At 46.1% G+C, this 20601-nt stretch overlaps 1 protein-coding gene across 1 annotated transcript; it reads right to left on the bottom strand.

Moving 5' to 3' along the window:
• Nucleotides 1-1278: 1278 nt before the first annotated feature.
• LOC135571026 (ryanodine receptor 2-like) lies at nucleotides 1279-19102 on the bottom strand. The gene is made up of 5 exons (XM_065016841.1): nucleotides 18928-19102; nucleotides 18455-18519; nucleotides 15334-15434; nucleotides 11431-11539; nucleotides 1279-1539 (listed from the first exon to the last, which is right to left on the bottom strand). Exons 1-5 carry the CDS (start codon nucleotides 19076-19078, stop codon nucleotides 1279-1281), a joined length of 687 nt encoding a protein of 228 aa, XP_064872913.1. The 5' UTR covers nucleotides 19079-19102.
• Between the last annotated feature and the right edge of the window lie 1499 nt (nucleotides 19103-20601).

The raw sequence follows: 20601 nt of genomic DNA, 5'->3' as shown, positions 1-20601 counted from the left end.
GTGATGTCTCCTGTATCTGTAATAATATAGGCATTAGGAATACTGCTGTGCCTTCTGGCTCTCGCATCTAACACACACCTTCAGGACACAGACTGATATAGTGATGTCTCCTGTAATACTGCTGTGCCTTCTGGCTCTCCCATCTAACACTCACCTTCAGGACACAGACTGATATAGTGATGTCTCCTGTAATACTGCTGTGCCTTCTGGTTCTCCCATCTAACACTCACCTTCAGGACACGACCCTGCCTCACACAGGAAGCGGCGCAGGTCCTAATCCAGGCACTTGTCATCTCCCGTCTGGATTACTGCAACTCGCTGTTGGCTGGGCTCCCTGCCTGTGCCATTAAACCCTACAACTCATCCAGAACGCCGCAGCCCGTCTGGTGTTCAACCTTCCCAAGTTCTCTCACGTCACCCCGCTCCTCCGCTCTCTCCACTGGCTTCCAGTTGAAGCTCGCATCCGCTACAAGACCATGGTGCTTGCCTACGGAGCTGTGAGGGGAACGGCACCTCACTACCTCCAGGCTCTGATCAGGCCCTACACCCAAACAAGGGCACTGCGTTCATCCACCTCTGGCCTGCTCGCCTCCCTACCACTGAGGAAGTACAGTTCCCGCTCAGCCCAGTCAAAACTGTTCGCTGCTCTGGCCCCCCAATGGTGGAACAAACTCCCTCACGACGCCAGGACAGCGGAGTCAATCACCACCTTCCGGAGACACCTGAAACCCCACCTCTTTAAGGAATACCTAGGATAGGATAAAGTAATCCTTCTCACCCCCCTTAAAAGATTTAGATGCACTATTGTAAAGTGGCTGCTCCACTGGATGTCATAAGGTGAATGCACCAATTTGTAAGTCGCTCTGGATAAGAGCGTCTGCTAAATGACTTAAATGTAAAATGTAAAGGACACGGACTGATATAGTGATGTCTCCTGTAATACTGCTGTGCCTTCTGGCTCTCCCATCTAACACACACCTTCAGGACACAGACTGATATAGTGATGTCTCCTGTAATACTGCTGTGCCTTCTGGCTCTCCCGTCTAACACTCACCTTCAGGACACAGACTGGGGTTCAGGCCTTTCAGCCTTTCCTATTCCCTGTGGACGAGCATCTTCAAATGGGATGGACATTTCTACTCCTCAACTCCACCTGTAAGCACTACTAATTGATGATTTGTTGTCAGTTCTACCTGTGGCTGGTTGGGATGGTCATTGTGTCCTCTCCACCCCTTCCTTCCATCCCTCCCCCTCCCTCCATCCCTCCATCCCTCCCTCTCAACTTCTCCTCTCCTCCATTCCCTGGCCCCCCAGAGATAAAGAGTCTCTGGCCCCCCCAGAGATGAAGAGTCTCTGCCCCCCCCCCCTCGAGTTGAACTGATAAAGGGTCTCTGGCCCCCCCAGAGATAAAGGGTCTCTAGCCCCCCCAGAGATAGAGGGTCTCTGCCCCCCCAGAGATAAAGGGTCTCTGGCCCCCAGAGATAAAGGGTCTATGGCCCCCAGAGATAAAGGACCTGTGCCCCCAGAGATAAAGGGTCTCTGGCCCCCAGAGATAAAGGGTCTATGGCCCCCAGAGATAAAGGGTCTCTAGCCTCCCCAGAGATAAAGGGTCTATGGCCCCCCAGAGATAAAGGGTCTGTGGCCCCCCAGAGATGAACTGATAAAGGGTCTTTGGCCCCCCATAGATAAAGGGTCTGTGCCCCCCATAGATAAAGGGTCTGTGGCCCCCAGAGATGAACTGATAAAGGGTCTGTGGCCCCCCAGAGATAAAGGGTCTGTGGCCCCCAGAGATGAACTGATAAAGGGTCTTTGGCCCCCAGAGATAAAGGGTCTGTGCCACCCCCCATAGATAAAGGGTCTGTGCCCCCCATAGATAAAGGGTCTGTGCCCCCCCATAGATAAAGGGTCTGTGCCCCCCACCCCCAGCTGAGCTGAGCCACTCACTGGCATGGCAAGAATGTTCTGGTCTCCACGCATCAATAAATAATCATTTATTAGGACAAAATCATGCAGCTCCATGTATATCTGATCTTCCCCTTGTACAGCAGGTCACACACAGGAACTCACAACTCTACACGGTACAGTATTATGGTGACAGGTTATCCGTCAATGGTATTTACCGTGAGCTCGGTATTCAACGTTCATTACGCGAGTCAAATATCGGGACCCACTTATTAAGTGTAAGCAGCTGTCCGTGATCTGTTATTGCAATGGTCTCACATTATTCTGTATAACAAGTAAGAAAGAGATATATATTTATAGTTGTAAATGACATGGGAATGAAAGTAGGCGATGGTTTGATGAATGAGCGCCATTTTTAAAACCCATTATTGTTAATAATAGAACAGAAAGAATATCTCACGGCTGGTGTACATACTGTAGTCTTCTCCACGTTAACAGCCGCTAGTGGTTACGAACTAGGCCAAACCACTTCACTTTATTTAAGTACTTATTCACTTTATTTACAAATAACTTTATTGGCATATTGATGTGAAACAAAAATGGAGCAGGCTTATATGTTGTTATTGTCACTTAACATAAATATATTCCATGAGTCCCTGAATGAGTATTGCTTCAGCTTCAATCAGAATGAGTCTGTTTCCCAAATGTAACACTAAGCCCTATATAGTGCACTCCTTTTGGCCCAAAGCACTATGGGCCGTTACCTGATTAACAAAACACAGGTGAGGATGAAAGAAGCAGATGACCCGGTATTATTTCATCAGTATTCTGGGCCGATGGTCTGTAATTTACTCTGTAGCCCACAACACATAAATACTATAGAGTATTCTGGGCTGATGGTCTGTAATTTACACCAAAGCCCACAACACATAAATACTATAGAGTATTCTGGGCAGATGGTCTGTAATTTACACTGAAGCCCACAACACATAAATACTATAGAGTATTCTGGGCTGATGGTCTGTAATTTACTCTGTAGCCCACAACACATAAATACTATAGAGTATTCTGGGCTGATGGTCTGTAATTTACTCTGAAGCCCACAACACATAAATACTATAGAGTGATGGTCTGGGCCGGGCTGATGGTCTGTAATTTACTCTGTAGCCCACAACACATAAATACTATAGAGTATTCTGGGCCGATGGTCTGTAATTTACACTGTAGCCCACAACACATAAATACTATAGAGTATTCTGGGCAGATGGTCTGTAATTTACTCTGTAGCCCCACACTATAGAGTATTCTGGGCTGATGGTCTGTAAATAGCCCACAACACATAAATACTATAGAGTATTCTGGGCAGATGGTCTGTAATTTACTAAATACTATAGAGTATTCTGGGCCTGTAATTTACACAACCCACAACACATAAATACTATAGAGTATTCTGGGCCGATGGTCTGTATGGTCTGCCCACAACACATAATTTACTCTGTAGCCCACAACACATAAATACTATAGAGTATTCTGGGCTGATGGTCTGTAATTTACTCTGAGTAGCCCACAACACATAAATACTATAGAGTATTCTGGGCTGATGGTCTGTAATTTACTCTGTAGCCCACAACACATAAATACTATAGAGTATTCTGGGCTGATGGTCTGTAATTTACTCTGAAGCCCACAACACATAAATACTATAGAGTATTCTGGGCAGATGGTCTGTAATTTACTCTGTAGCTGTAATTTTACACAACACATAAATACTATAGAGTATTCTGGGCTGATGGTCTGTAATTTACTCTGAAGCCCACAACACATAAATACTATAGAGTATTCTGGGCCGATGGTCTGTAATTTACTCTGTAGCCCACAACACATAAATACTATAGAGTATTCTGGGCTGATGGTCTGTAATTTACACCAAAGCCCACAACACATAAATACTATAGAGTATTCTGGGCTGATGGTCTGTAATTTACTCTGTAGCCCACAACACATAAATACTATAGAGTATTCTGGGCTGATGGTCTGTAATTTACACCAAAGCCCACAACACATAAATACTATAGAGTATTCTGGGCTGATGGTCTGTAATTTACTCTGTAGCCCACAACACATAAATACTATAGAGTATTCTGGGCTGATGGTCTGTAATTTACACCAAAGCCCACAACACATAAATACTATAGAGTATTCTGGGCCGATGGTCTGTAATTTACTCTGTAGCCCACAACACATAAATACTATAGAGTATTCTGGGCTGATGGTCTGTAATTTACTCTGAAGCCCACAACACATAAATACTATAGAGTATTCTGGGCCGATGGTCTGTAGCCCACAACACATAAATACTATAGAGTATTCTGGGCTGATGGTCTGTAATTTACTCTGTAGCCCACAACACATAAATACTATAGAGTATTCTGGGCTGATGGTCTGTAATTTACTCTGTAGCCCACAACACATAAATACTATAGAGTATTCTGGGCTGATGGTCTGTAATTTACTCTGTAGCCCACAACACATAAATACTATAGAGTATTCTGGGCCGATGGTCTGTAATTTACTCTGTAGCCCACAACACATAAATACTATAGAGTATTCTGGGCTGATGGTCTGTAATTTACTCTGAGTATTCTGGGCTGATGGTCTGTAATTTACACCAAAGCCCACAACACATAAATACTATAGAGTATTCTGGGCCGATGGTCTGTAATTTACTCTGTAGCCCACAACACATAAATACTATAGAGTATTCTGGGCTGATGGTCTGTAATTTACTCTGTAGCCCACAACACATAAATACTATAGAGTATTCTGGGCTGATGGTCTGTAATTTACTCTGTAGCCCACAACACATAAATACTATAGAGTATTCTGGGCTGATGGTCTGTAATTTACTCTGTAGCCCACAACACATAAATACTATAGAGTATTCTGGGCCGATGGTCTGTAATTTACTCTGTAGCCCACAACACATAAATACTATAGAGTATTCTGGGCTGATGGTTTGTAATTTACACCAAAGCCCACAACACATAAATATATGAAATTCTGGGCCGATCTTAAACCTAGACAAAATAAATACTATTTTGGTTTTAAATGACAAAGACAACAATAAATACTATAGAGTATTCTGGGCCGATGGTCTGTAATTTATTTAGCTAAATACTATAAGTATTCTGGGCATGGTCTTACACCAAAGCCCACAACACATAACTATAGAACTTGCATAATAAACATAAATGATAACTGGGCTGATATTGAATTTTTCTGAGATGTTTGAGTATTCTGAACTCTCTCTCCCTCCTTCACCCTAAATCATCCTTTCTGGGCTGGTCTCTCTCCCTCCACATAAATACTATAGAGTATTCTCTCATCCTTCTTTACTCTCTTCCTTCATAAATACTATAGATCCTTCTCTGTAATTTACTCTCCCACCTAAATATACCCTCATTCTCAAAACATTTTGGTTTGTCTCTCTCTCTCCCTCCTTCACCCTCTCATCCTTCTTTCTCTCTCTCCTCCCTCCTTCACCCTCTCATCCTTCTCTCTCTCCCTCCTTCACCCTCTCATCCTTCTCTCTCTCTCCCTCCTTCACCCTCTCATCCTTCTCTCTCTCTCCCTCCTTCACCCTCTCATCCTTCTCTCTCTCTCCCTCCTTCACCCTCTCATCCTTCTCTCTCTCTCCCTCCTTCACCCTCTCATCCTTCTCTCTCTCTCCCTCCTTCACCCTCTCATCCTTCTCTCTCTCTCCCTCCTTCACCCTCTCATCCTTCTCTCTCTCTCCCTCCTTCACCCTCTCATCCCTTCTCTCTCTCTCCCTCCTTCACTCTCTCATCCTTCTCTCTCTCTCCCTCCTTCACCCTCTCATCCTTCTCTCTCTCCTCCTTCACCCTCTCATCCTTCTCTCTCTCTCCCTCCTTCACCCTCTCATCCTTCTCTCTCTCTCCCTCCTTCACCCTCTCATCCTTCTCTCTCTCTCTCCCTCCTTCACCTCTCATCCTTCTCTCTCTCTCCTCCTTCACCCTCTCATCCTTCTCTCTCTCCCTCCTTCACCCTCTCATCCTCTCTCTCTCTCCCTCCTTCACCCTCTCATCCCTCCCTCCCTCCTCCCCTCCTCCACTTTCTCCCTCCCTCCCCCCCCCTCCCTTCTCTCTCTCTTTCTCTCTCCCCCTCCCTCCCTCCCTCCTTCACTCTCTATCATCCTTCCTCCTTCTCTCTCTCTTTCTCTCTCCCCCTCCCTCCCTCCTTCACTCTCTATCATCCTTCCTCCTTGTCTTATCTCCAACACACACACACCCGTCCACGCTGTCTCCGAGACACACCACTCACACACACACACACACACACACACACACACACACACACACACACACACACACACTCCGTCCACGCTGTCTCCGAGACACACCACTCACACACACACACACACACACACACACACACACACACACACACACACACACACACACACACACACACAGCCTCCCATCGTTACGTCAGAAACATCAGCCCCCGTGTATCAGTCTCCACACACACACACACACACACACACACACACACACACACACACACACACACACACACACACACACAGCCTCCCATCGTTACGTCAGAAACATCAGCCCCCGTGTATCAGTCTCCACACACACACACACACACACACACACACACACACACACACACACACAGCCTCCCATCGTTACGTCAGAAACATCAGCCCCCGTGTATCAGTCTCCACACACACACACACACACAGCCTCCCATCGTTAATGTCAGAAACATCAGCCCCCGTGTATCAGTCTCCACATGATGTGCTGACGTGTTGCTGATTCCTTCCTCTTTCCTCCATCTTGCATAGCTCTGCTCAGACCCGGCTTGGTAAGGCACTGTTCCCTCATCATGTCCCGCCTCGGTCCACCCTCTCCATCCGCTGGGCCTCCTGTATGTACCGTACAGTACTGTCCACCCTCTCCATCCGCTGGCCCTTCATCTCCTGTACAGTACTGTACATCCTGTCATTCCTGAGGCGTAGAGGACGAGCAACAGCCTTTATTCATTCATGTGTTCTCTGGAGAAGCACGTCCCACAAAGCAGTTTGGTTTGAGTCCTTTTTTTCTCCCCCCTTTTTCTTCAGTGTCCCCCCCCCCCCCATCTCCCCTCCAATCATTTAGTTCGCTTGTCATCAATGTGGAATTATTAAAAGCAAATGTATAGATGAAGCATTAAGTCCTCAAAGTCAAAACACAGCCCTGTGTTCCAAACGCACCCAGGAAGGACATTATACAGTTGACTAGTCATTATATTATTATGTACAGTGTCTGGAAAGCTTTCCAAACAGCACGGGGGGGGGGCTAGCTGACGAAGGAAGGTGACGAAACAGCCCCTTTCACATTGATCAGTAAGAAAGGACGAGTCTCTGCATCTGGATCAATAGATCAGCTGATCAGTAGTCAGTTGAATTGATCAGTTGATTCATGAATCAGTTGAGCTGGTCTTCGTATTGTTTGCGGAAACAGTCTCCGGCAGGGAAGAATTCCCAACACCGTTCCTGGTACATCTTCCACATACGACTCCTGGGGGAGGGGAGGGGGGGGGGGTAGAGAGGGGGGAGGGAGGAGAGGAAAGGGAAGGGGGAGGGGAGGGGAGGAAAGGGGGGAGGAAAGGGAGGGGAGGGAAAGGGGGGAGGGAGGGGAGGGGAGGGAAGGGAAAGGGAGGGAGGGGAGGAAAGGGAGGGAAGGGGGGGAGGGGAGGAAAGGGAGGGAGGGAGGGAGGAAAGGGAGGGAAGGGGGAGGGAGGAAAGGGAGGGAAGGGGGAGGAAAGGGAGGGAAGGGGGGAGGAGGGAGGAGGGAGGAAAGGAGGGAAGGGGGAGGGAGGGAGGAAAGGGAGGGAAGGGTATCAGACAGTTGATTTAATATATAACAAGTAGTGATTAGATGTCCACCATCCAGGACAATGTACCTTTACATGACCTCTACATTGCCTCTACATGACCTCTACATGGCCTCTACATTACCTCTACATTGCCTCTACACTACCTCTACATTACCGCTACATTGTCATCTACATTACCCTCTACATTACCTCTACACTGCCTCTACATTCCCTCTACATTGCCTCTACATTACCGATACATTCCCTCTACATTACATCTACATTATCGCTACATTACCTCTACATTACTTCTGCATTACCTCTACATTACCTCTACAGTCACAAGTCAATGGTCTCTCTACTAACATTCGGTAACTTCACTAAGGCGCAATGAACATGATAACCTGCACAAATGAGGCCTACGGCATCTGGAGATTAGTCTTTATGGAGTCTTCGTATGTGTCGTAGTCATTTCCCTGGGGTTAAATGGTTCTCTTTCTGGTTTGTAGTCATTTCCCTGGGGGTTAAATGGTTCTCTTTCTGGTTTGTAGTCATTTCCCTGGGGGTTAAATGGTTCTCTTTCTGGTTTGTAGTCATTTCCCTGGGGTTAAATGGTTCTCTTTCTGGTTTGTAGTCATTTCCCTGGGGTTAAATGGTTCTCTTTCTGGTTTGTAGTCATTTCCCTGGGGTTAAATGGTTCTCTTTCTGGTTTGTAGTCATTTCCCTGGGGTTAAATGGTTCTCTTTCTGGTTTGTAGTCATTTCCTGGGGTTAAATGGTTCTCTTTCTGGTTTGTAGTCATTTCCCTGGGGTTAAATGGTTATCTTTCTGGTTTGTAGTCATTTCCCTGGGGTTAAATGGTTCTCTTTCTGGTTTGTAGTCATTTCCCTGGGTTAAATGGTTCTCTTTCTGGTTTGTAGTCATTTCCTGGGGTTAAATGGTTCTCTTTCTGGTTTGTAGTCATTTCCCTGGGGTTAAATGGTTCTCTTTCTGGTTTGTAGTCATTTCCCTGGGGTTAAATGGTTCTCTTTCTGGTTTGTATGTGTTGTAGTCATTTCCCTGGGGTTAAATGGTTCTCTTTCTGGTTTGTAGTCATTTCCCTGGGGTTAAATGGTTCTCTTTCTGGTTTGTAGTCATTTCCCTGGGGTTAAATGGTTCTCTTTCTGGTTTGTAGTCATTTCCCTGGGGTTAAATGGTTCTCTTTCTGGTTTGTAGTCATTTCCCTGGGGTTAAATGGTTCTCTTTCTGGTTTGTAGTCATTTCCCTGGGGTTAAATGGTTCTCTTTCTGGTTTGTAGTGTTTCTGTTTGTAGTCATTTCCCTGGAGGTTAAATGGTTCTCTTTCTGGTTTGTAGTCATTTCCCTGGGGTTAAATGGTTCTCTTTCTGGTTTGTAGTCATTTCCCTGGGGTTAAATGGTTCTCTTTCTGGTTTGTAGTCATTTCCCTGGAGGTTAAATGGTTCTCTTTCTGGTTTGTATGTGTTGTAGTCATTTCCCTGGGGTTAAATGGTTCTCTTTCTGGTTTGTAGTCATTTCCCTGGGGTTAAATGGTTCTCTTTCTGGTTTGTAGTCATTTCCCTGGGGTTAAATGGTTCTCTTTCTGGTTTGTAGTCATTTCCCTGGGGTTAAATGGTTCTCTTTCTGGTTTGTAGTCATTTCCCTGGGGTTAAATGGTTCTCTTTCTGGTTTGTAGTCATTTCCCTGGGGTTAAATGGTTCTCTTTCTGGTTTGTAGTCATTTCCCTGGGGTTAAATGGTTCTCTTTCTGGTTTGTAGTCATTTCCCTGGGGTTAAATGGTTCTCTTTCTGGTTTGTAGTCATTTCCCTGGAGGTTAAATGGTTCTCTTTCTGGTTTGTAGTCATTTCCCTGGGGTTAAATGGTTCTCTTTCTGGTTTGTAGTCATTTTCCCTGGGGTTAAATGGTTCTCTTTTGGTTTGTAGTCATTTCCCTGGGGTTAAATGGTTCTCTTTCTGGTTTGTAGTCATTTCCCTGTAGTCATTTCCCTGGGGTTAAATGGTTCTCTTTCTGGTTTGTAGTCATTTCCCTGGGGTTAAATGGTTCTCTTTCTGGTTTGTAGTCATTTCCCTGGAGGTTAAATGGTTCTCTTTCTGGTTCGTAGTCATTTCCCTGGGGTTAAATGGTTCTCTTTCTGGTTTGTAGTCATTTCCCTGGAGGTTAAATGGTTCTCTTTCTGGTTCGTAGTCATTTCCCTGGAGGTTAAATGGTTCTCTTTCTGGTTTGTATGTGTTCTCTTTCTGGTTTGTAGTCATTTCCCTGGGGTTAAATGGTTCTCTTTCTGGTTTGTAGTCATTTCCCTGGGGTTAAATGGTTCTCTTTCTGGTTTGTATGTGTTGTAGTCATTTCCCTGGAGGTTAAAAATGGTTCTCTTTCTGGTTTGTAGTCATTTCCTGGGGTTAAATGGTTCTCTTTCTGGTTTGTAGTCATTTCCCTGGAGGTTAAATGGTTCTCTTTCTGGTTTGTATGTTTTGTAGTCATTTCCCTGGGGTTAAATGGTTCTCTTTCTGGTTTGTAGTCATTTCCCTGGGGTTAAATGGTTCTCTTTTTGGTTCGTAGTCATTTCCCTGGGGTTAAATGGTTCTCTTTCTGGTTTGTAGTCATTTTCCCTGGGGTTAAATGGTTCTCTTTCTGGTTTGTAGTCATTTCCCTGGGGTTAAATGGTTCTCTTTCTGGTTCATTTCCCTGTATGTGTTGTATGTCAGTTTCCCTGGGGTTAAATGGTTCTCTTTCTGGTTTGTAGTCATTTCCCTGGGGTTAAATGGTTCTCTTTTTGGTTCGTAGTCATTTCCCTGGAGGTTAAATGGTTCTCTTTCTGGTTCGTATCTGTTGTAGTCATTTCCCTGGAGGTTAAATGGTTCTCTTTCTGGTTCGTATGTGTTGTAGTCATTTCCCTGGAGGTTAAATTATTCTATTTTCTACAAATCTAAGTGTTTGTTCAGGTTAGATGGTGACTTTCTGGGGCATAATGCTGGTGATGAAACGATACAGGTGTTTTCTCCTTTCTGAGATGCAGAGTCAGAGCTTAACCCCTGGGGAGGAATACCATTGTTGTGTGAGTAGTGATGGGAGGGAAACGTTTCTTTTGTTTGTAGTCCTAAAATCACACCCTATTCCCTTTATAGTGCACATTTCCTGGACATTTGACTAGGGCCCTATGGACCCTATGAACCCTATGGACTCTATGAACCCTATGGACCCTATAGACCCTATGGACCCTATGAACCCTATAGACCCTAAATGGACTCTTTCTGGACCCTATAGACCCTATGGACCCTATAGACCCTATGAACCCTATAGACCCTATGGGCCCTATGGACCCTTTCTGGTTGAACCCTGGATGGGCCCTATTTCCCTGGGGTTGGGCCCTATGGACCCTCATGGACCCTGGACCCTTCTCTTTCTGGCCCTCATTTCCCTGGAGGTTAAATGGTTCCTTTCTGGTTTGGACCCTGTGGACCCTTCTGGTTTGACCCTATGGACCCTATGGACCCTCTTTCTGGACCCTGTGGAAATGGTTCTCTTATATATAGACCCTTTGGACTCATGAACCCTGGTCAAAAGTTTGTAGTGCATTTCTTAAATGGTTCTCTTTTTGAATAGGGGGCCATTTGGTTGTATCTGGTGTAAACCTGAGACTTGTAGTCTTTTCCCTGGAGGTTAAATGGTTCTCTTTCTGGCCTGTGGTTCTCTTTCTGGTTCGTATGTTCATCTTTGTTAATGAGATACATCACAAAGAAGCTGGAGGGCAAAACCCCAGGAATACCATTGTAGTGATGGGAAAAACAGGAAGACATGTAGAGTTAACATCACTTCAGTCAGATAGTTTCATACCCCTATCACAAACCCAACAGGAAGACATTTAGAGTTAACATCACTTCAGGATAGTTTCATACCCTATCACAAACCCAACAGGAAGACATTTAGAGTTTATCAGACCCTATGGACCATATCACAAACCCAACAGGGAACCCCATCACAAACCCAACAGGACATTTAGAGTTAGTTTCATACCCCATCACAAACCCAACAGGAAGACATGTAGAGTTAACATCACTTCAGTATAGACCATATATACCCCATCACAAACCCTACAGGACCCTAGACATGAGACCCTCATACCCTATCACAAACCCAACAGGAAGACATTTAGGGTTAGTTTCATACCCCATCACAAACCCTAACAGGAAGACATGGACCCTAGAGACATCACTTCCTTATAGACCCTATGTTATGACATCAAACCCAACAGGAAGACATTTGAGTCATCACTTCAGTCAGATAGTTTCATACCCCATCACAAACCCAACAGGAAGACATGTAGAGTTAACATCACTTCAGTCAGATAGTTTCATACCCCATCACAAACCCAACAGGAAGACATGTAGAGTTAACATCACTTCAGTCAGATAGTTTCATACCCCATCACAAACCCAACAGGAAGACATGTAGAGTTAACATCACTTCAGTCAGATAGTTTCATACCCCATCACAAACCCAACAGGAAGACATGTAGAGTTAACATCACTTCAGTCAGATAGTTTCATACCCCATCACAAACCCAACAGGAAGACATGTAGAGTTAACATCACTTCAGTCAGATAGTTTCATACCCCATCACAAACCCAACAGGAAGACATGTAGAGTTAACATCACTTCAGTCAGATAGTTTCATACCCCATCACAAACCCAACAGGAAGACATGTAGAGTTAACATCACAAAAAACAGTCAGATTAGTTTCATACCCCATCACAAACCCAACAGGAAGACATGTAGAGTTAACATCACTTCAGTCAGATGAGTTTCATACCCCATCACAAACCCAACAGGAAGACATTTAGAGTTAACATCACTTCAGTCAGATAGTTTCATACCCCATCACAAACCCAACAGGAAGACATGTAGAGTTAACATCACTTCAGTCAGATAGTTTCATACCCCATCACAAACCCAACAGGAAGACATGTAGAGTTAACATCACTTCAGTCAGATAGTTTCATACCCCATCACAAACCCAACAGGAAGACATTTAGAGTTAACATCACTTCAGTCAGATAGTTTCATACCCCATCACAAACCCAACAGGAAGACATTTTAACATCACTTCAGTTTCATACCCCATCACAAACCCAACAGGAAGACATTTAGAGTTAACATCACTTCAGTTTTTCATACCCCATCACAAACCCAACAGGAAGACATTTAGAGATAGTTTCATACCCCATCACAAACCCAACAGGAAGACATGTAGAGTTAACATCACTTCAGTCAGATAGTTTCATACCCCATCACAAACCCAACAGGAAGACATGTAGAGTTAACATCACTTCAGTCAGTCAGATAGTTTCATACCCCATCACAAACGCAACAGGAAGACATTTAGAGTTAACATCACTTCAGTCAGATAGTTTCATACCCCCATCACAAACCCAACAGGAAGACATGTAGAGTTAACATCACTTCAGTCAGATAGTTTCATACCCCATCACAAACCCAACAGGAAGACATGTAGAGTTAACATCACTTCAGTCAGATAGTTTCATACCCCATCACAAACCCAACAGGAAGACATGTAGAGTTAACATCACTTCAGACAGTCAGATAGTTTCATACCCCATCACAAACCCAACAGGAAGACATTTAGAGTTAACATCACTTCAGTCAGATAGTTTCATACCCCATCACAAACCCAACAGGAAGACATGTAGAGTTAACATCACTTCAGTCAGATAGTTTCATACCCCATCACAAACCCAACAGGAAGACATGTAGAGTTAACAGCACTTCATCACAAACCCAACAGGAAGACATGACACTTCAGTCAGATGATAGTTTCATACCCCATCACAAACCCAACAGGAAGACATTTAGAGTTAACATCACTTCAGTCAGATAGTTTCATACCCCATCACAAACCCAACAGGAAGACATGTAGAGTTAACAGCACTTCAGTCAGACTGATAGTTTCATACCCCATCACAAACCCAACAGGAAGACATTTAGAGTTAACATCACTTCAGTCAGATAGTTTCATACCCCATCACAAACCCAACAGGAAGACATGTAGAGTTAACATCACTTCAGTCAGATAGTTTCATACCCCATCACAAACCCAACAGGAAGACATGTAGAGTTAACATCAGTCAGATAGTTTCTACCCCATCACAAACCCAACAGGAAGACATGTAGAGTTAACATCACTTCAGAGATAGTTTCATACCCCATCACAAACCCAACAGGAAGACATTAGTTTCATACCCGATCACAAACCCAACAGGAAGACATGTAACAACATCACTTCAGTCAGATAGTTTCATACCCCATCACAAACCCAACAGGAAGACATGTAGAGTTAACATCAAAAAACAAAAAACTGACAGGAAGATTTGTCCCTCTCCCCATCACAAACCCAACAGGAAGACATGTCCTTCAGATTCCCCATCCTTTTCACTCTAGCGGTTCTGCCCCTCTCACTCCTTTTCACTCCATCAGCGGAAGACATTCTGTCCCCCCTCTCCCCACTCCTTTTCACTCTAGCGGTTCTGTCCCCTCTTTTCACTCTAGCGGTTCTGCCCACTCCCCACTCCTTTTCACTCTAGCGGTTCTGTCCCCTCTCCCCACTCCTTTTCACTCTAGCGGTTCTGCCCCTCTCCCCCACTTTTCACTCTAGCGGTTCTGCCCCCTCTCCTTTTCACTCTATCGGTTCTGCCCCTATCCCCACTCCTTTTCACTCTAGCGGTTCTGTCCACTCTCCCCACTCCTTTTCCCTCTAGCGGTTCTACCCCCTCTCCCCACTCCTTTTCACTCTAGCGGTTCTGCCCCCTCTGCCCCCTCTCCCCACTCCTTTTCACTCTAGCGGTTCTGCCCCCCCCACTCCTCCCCACTCCTTTTTCACTCTAGCGGTTCTGCCCCCTCTCCCCACTCCTTTTCACTCTAGCGGTTCTGCCCCTCTCCCCACTTTTCACTTTTCACTCCTTTTCACTCTAGCGGTTCTTCCCCCTCTCCCCACTCCTTTCACTCTAGCGGTTCTGCCCCTCTCCCCACTCCTTTTCACTCTAGCGGTTCTACCCCCTCTCCCCCACTCCTTTTCACTCTAGCGGTTCTGCCCCCTCTCCCCACTCCTTTTCACTCTAGCGGTTCTTCTGCCCCTCCTTTTCCCCACTCCTTTTCACTCTAGCGGTTCTGCCCCCTCTCCCCACTCCTTTTCACTCTAGCGGTTCTGCCCCCTCTCCCCACTCCTTTTCACTCTAGCGGTTCTGGCCCCTCTCCCCGCTCCTTTTCACTCTAGCGGTTCTGCAGAACCAACAACACAACATTAAAGAGAGGGTGGAGGGGGAAGAGGACACAGTAGTAAACTAAACCTCATAACCCTGTCCCCTCTGACAGACTCTGGACACTGACTGGAGATGACAGGGGGGACATTTGTCTCTGACAGACTCTGGACACTGACTGGAGATGACAGAGGGGACGTATGTCTCTGACAGACTCTGGACACTGACTGGAGATGACAGGGTGGACGTATGGCTCTACTCACAGATAGTTGGCCAAGTTGTGCTCCTGCAGTGTGTGGGTTTCGAAGCCGTGAGGTACTGTGTCAAAGTAGTCGTTTCCTATTCCGCAGATGAAGCATTTGGTCTGCAAGAGAAAGACAAGTCTTTATGTGATGCTGCCAGCCGACCTCATCTCTCTACATGTCTCTCAACACGGCTCAGATTCATCTCATTTTGAATTTCCAACACCAGTGTTTAAGTCTATAACCAAAATCTACAATGAGGGATCCAGAGCATCAGACTGTATAAGACAGTGGTTCTCCAACATCTCCCCTGGTCCCTAGACTTTCTCCAACCTCTCCTCAGGACCCCCAGATGTTCTCCAACGTCTCCTCTGGTCCCTAGACGTTCTCAAACCTCTCCTCTGGTCCCTAGACGTTCTCCAATGTCTCCTCAGGACCTCCAGACGTTCTCCAACCTCTCCTCGGGTCCCTAGACATTCTCCAACCTCTCCTCAGGACCCCAGACGTTCTCCAACCTCTCCTCAGGACCCCAGACGTTCTCCAACCTATCCTCAGAACCCCCAGATGTTCTCCAACCTTTCCTCAGGTCCCCAGACGTTCTCCAACCTTTCCTCAGGTCCCCAGACGTTCTCCAACCTTTCCTCAGGTCCCCAGGCGTTCTCCAAACCTCAGGACTCCCAACAGTTCCATGTATTTATCTATTCCACAGCTAACTCACCTGATTCAACTGGTCAACGAATCATCAAGCCCCTTTCAATAGGTCAATCAGGTGAGATAATTCAGAGATACAACTAAATAGTGAAAGGTCTGGGGGGTCCCAATGAGAGGTTAGAGAACTCCTGGTGTCAGATAGCAGTTATGATTTTCCTGTCAGATGAGTTAGTTTTAACATAACCAGTCAAGAGCCCTTCAGCTGACAATACAATCAATCATTTCTGCTTTACCTCTCCTCCCTACGACTAGGAGTCATCCAGCCCTTGTGTCCATGGATGCTTTCCCAAACGGCACCCTAATCCCTATGTAGTGCACTACTTTTGATTATGGCCTATAGGGCTCTAGTTGAAAGTAGTGCACTATAAAGGGAATAGGGTGTTATTTGGGATGCAAACATATTTATACACACTGTTCAGCATGCAGATTGGTCCTGCAGGCTATCATTGTCCTGACTCTCTCTCTCCTGTTTAGCCATGGGCTAACAGTGTCTTGAGGATACTAGTGTCCTGTAACAGTAATCCTGAACATCCCATAATATTATCTCCCCTTTAGCTGTTGAGTAACATCTGAACTTAGTTCCTCCAGTGTTCTTCCGAGGACGAGCTGTTGATCCTCATCAGAGACACTGTTTGTTGTTGTTGTTGTCCTCAGAAGACCCTCTGAGAGATCAGCCACCATATCAGCCAGGCTCCCTGTCTTGTCTCATCGCTGTAACTCTCCAACAGGCTCGGGAGATGTCGAAGGTCGAGTTATGAGTCCTGCCCGAAACATGACCCGCCAAGCCGCGCTGCTTCTTAACACACTGCCCGCTTAATCCGGAAGCCAGCCGCAACAAAGTGTCAGAGGAAACACTGTTCAACTGACGACCGGGGTCAGCTTGCAGGCGCCCGGTCCGCCACAAGGTGTAGCTAGAACGCGATGAGCCAAGTAAAGCCCAAACCCTCCCCTAACCCGGACGACGCTGGGCCAAACCCTCCCCTAACCCGGACGACGCTGGGCCAAACCCTCCCCTAACCCGGACGACGCTGAGCCAAACCCACCCCTGACCTGGACGATGCTGGGCCAAACCCTCCCCTGACCCGGACGATGCTGGGCAAACCCTCCCCTGACCCGGACGATGCTGGGCCAAACCCTCCCCTAACTCGGACGACGCTGAGCCAAACCCTCCCATAACCCGGAAGACGCTGGGCCAAACCCTCCCCTAAACCGGAAGATGCTGGGCCAAACCCTCCCCTGACCCGGACGATGTTGGGCCAAACCCTCCCCTAACCCGGACGACGCTGGGCCAAACCCTCCCCTGACCCGGACGATGCTGGGCCAAACCCTCCCCTAACCCGGACGACGCTGAGCCAAACCCTCCCCTAACCCGGAAGACGCTGGGCCAAACCCTCCCCTAAACCGGACGACGCTGGGCCAATTGTGCGCCGCCCTATGGGACTCCAGGTCACGGCCGGTCGTGACACGGTCAGGGATCGAACCCCAGGCTGTAGTGACGCCGCAACACAGCGATGCAGTGCCTTAGACCGCTGAGACACTTGAGAGGCCATGACTAACTGTTAAACTAGGATTGTCTCTGTTAAAGCACTGTGGGAATATGACTAACTGTTTTCACAATGACACATTCCCATTCTCTGTTTTCTCATCACTGTGGGAATATGACGAGCTGTTTAACTAGTCTCTGTTTCAGCGTTGTGGGGATATGACGACCTGTTTAACTAGTCTCTGTTTCAGCGTTGTGGGAATATGACGAGCTGTTTACCTAGTCTCAGCGTTGTGGGGATATGATGACCTGTTTAACTAGTCTCTGTTTCAGCGTTGTGGGGATATGTTTAACTAGTCTCTGTTTCAGCGTTGTGGGAATATGATGACCTGTTTAACTAGTCTCTGTCTCAGCGTTTAACTAGTCTCTGTTTCAGCGGATATGACGACCTGTTTAACTAGTCTCTGTTTCACGTTGTGGGAATATGTCTCTGTCTCTGTTTCAGCGTTGTGGGAATATGATAACTGTCTCTACTAGTCTCTGTTTCAGCCTGTATTAACTAGTCTCTGTTTCAGCACTGTGGGGATATGAAGACCTGTTTAACTAGTCTCTGTTTCAGCGTTGTGGGGATATGACGACCTGTTTAACTAGTCTCTGTTTCAGCGTTGTGGGGATATGACGACCTGTTTAACTAGTCTCTGTTTCAGCGTTGTGGGGATATGACGACCTGTTTAACTAGTCTCTGTTTCAGCGTTGTGTTTTACAATCATGTGCTTTGGCAGTTTGAAACAATGACACACACAGACACACACACAGACACACACACACACAGACACACACACAGACACACACACACACAGACACACACACAGACACACACACACACACACACACACACACACACACACACACACACACACACACACACACACAGCTCTGAGTACGTACCTCCATATCCTCCTTCACCTGCTCCTGCTGATCTCTCAGTTCTCCAAACGCATCAATTATCAGACCTGGTCGAGAGAGAGAGAAGAAGAACCCAAGGCTCAAAGTTATGAGGACATCATGGAGACAGAGACAGTCAGTACAGCCCAGTCAGTAATACTAGACATCATGGAGACAGAGACAGTCAGTACAGCCCAGTCAGTAATACTAGACATCATGGAGACAGAGACAGTCAGTACAGCCCAGTCAGTAATACTAGACATCATGGAGACAGAGACAGTCAGTACAGCCCAGTCAGTAATACTAGACATCATGGAGACAGAGACAGTCAGTACAGCCCAGTCAGTAATACTAGACATCATGGAGACAGAGACAGTCAGTCCTGTCCTGGACAGACAACACAGCCCAGTCAGTAATACTAGACATCATGGAGACAGTCAGTACTGTCCTGACGTAAACAGCCAAACCCTCCTCACCCTGGATGATGGCCAGGAGGATGACGATGACGAAGAAGAAGAAGGTGATGTCGAAGATGATCCTGTAGATCTCATACTCATCACCCGCTGGATCCTCGATCTGGTCACCGATGCCCCCTCCTGCCCGTACGCCCACGTACATGTGGAACATGTAACACTGGAGAGAGAGAGAGAGGGAGGGAGGGAGAGAGCGAGAGGGAGGGAGAGAGAGGGAGAGAGAGAGAGAGAGAGAGAGAGAGAGGAGAGAGAGGGATGGAGAGAGAGAGAGAGAGAGAGAGAGACTAGAGAGACAGAGAGAGGAGAGAGAGAGAGAGAGAGAGAGAGAGAGAGAGAGAGAGAGAGACGGGGGTGAGAGGGAGACGGAGAGAGAGTAAACCTCCATAACAGTATTCTAGGACCAACATACAGTTGGGGATGACTAGGACATACAGACAGATATAGACTAGGACATACAGATAGATATAGACTAGGACATGCAGATAGATATAGACTAGGACATACAGACAGATATAGACTAGGACATACAGATAGATATAGACTAGGACATGCAGATAGATATAGACTAGGACATACAGACAGGTATAGACTAGGGCATACAGATAGATATAGACTAGGACATACAGATAGATATAGACTAGGACATACAGACAGATATAGACTAGGACATACAGATAGATATAGACTAGGACATACAGATAGATATAGACTAGGACATACAGATAGATATAGACTAGGACATGCAGACAGATATAGACTAGGACATACAGACAGATATAGACTAGGACATAAAGACAGATATAACATGTGAAGACTAGGACATGCAGATAGATATAGACTAGGACATGCAGACAGATATTGACTAGGACATACAGATAGATATAGACTAGGACATACAGATAGATATAGACTAGGACATACAGATAGATATAGACTAGGACATACAGATATATATAGACTAGGACATGCAGATAGATATAGACTAGGACATACAGACAGATATAGACTAGGACATGCAGATAGATATAGACTAGGACATACAGATAGATATAACATGTGAAGACTAGGACATACAGACAGATATAGACTAGGACATGCAGATAGATATAGACTAGGACATACAGACAGATATAGACTAGGACATAAAGACAGATATAACATGTGAAGACTAGGACATGCATATAGATATAGACTAGGACATACAGACAGATATAGACTAGGACATACAGACAGATATAGACTAGGACATAAAGACAGATATAACATGTGAAGACTAGGACATGCATATAGATATAGACTAGGACATACAGACAGATATAGACTAGGACATACAGACAGATATAGACTAGGACATAAAGACAGATATAACATGTGAAGACTAGGACCCTACCGACTCAGTCCAATATCTCTGGTGACAGAGAATGAGAGACAGAGGTGCTACCCAGCCTCTAACCCATCTTCTAACCCAGCCCCTAACCCAGCCCCTAACCCATTCCCTAGCCCAGCCCCTAGCACAGCTCCTAACCAAACACCTAACCCATCCCCTAACCCAGCTCCTAGCCCAGCCCCTAACCCATTCCCTATCCCAGCCCCTAACCCAGCCCCTAACCCAGCTCCTAACCCATTCCCTAGCCCAGCCCCTAGCACAGCTCCTAACCAAACACCTAACCCAGCTCC

Source organism: Oncorhynchus nerka, unplaced genomic scaffold (assembly GCF_034236695.1).
Source record: "Oncorhynchus nerka isolate Pitt River unplaced genomic scaffold, Oner_Uvic_2.0 unplaced_scaffold_839, whole genome shotgun sequence".
NCBI classification, from domain to species: domain Eukaryota; kingdom Metazoa; phylum Chordata; class Actinopteri; order Salmoniformes; family Salmonidae; genus Oncorhynchus; species Oncorhynchus nerka.
The sequence above is the reverse complement of the archived record's forward strand: the minus strand, read 5'-3'. Positions and strand labels throughout refer to the sequence as shown.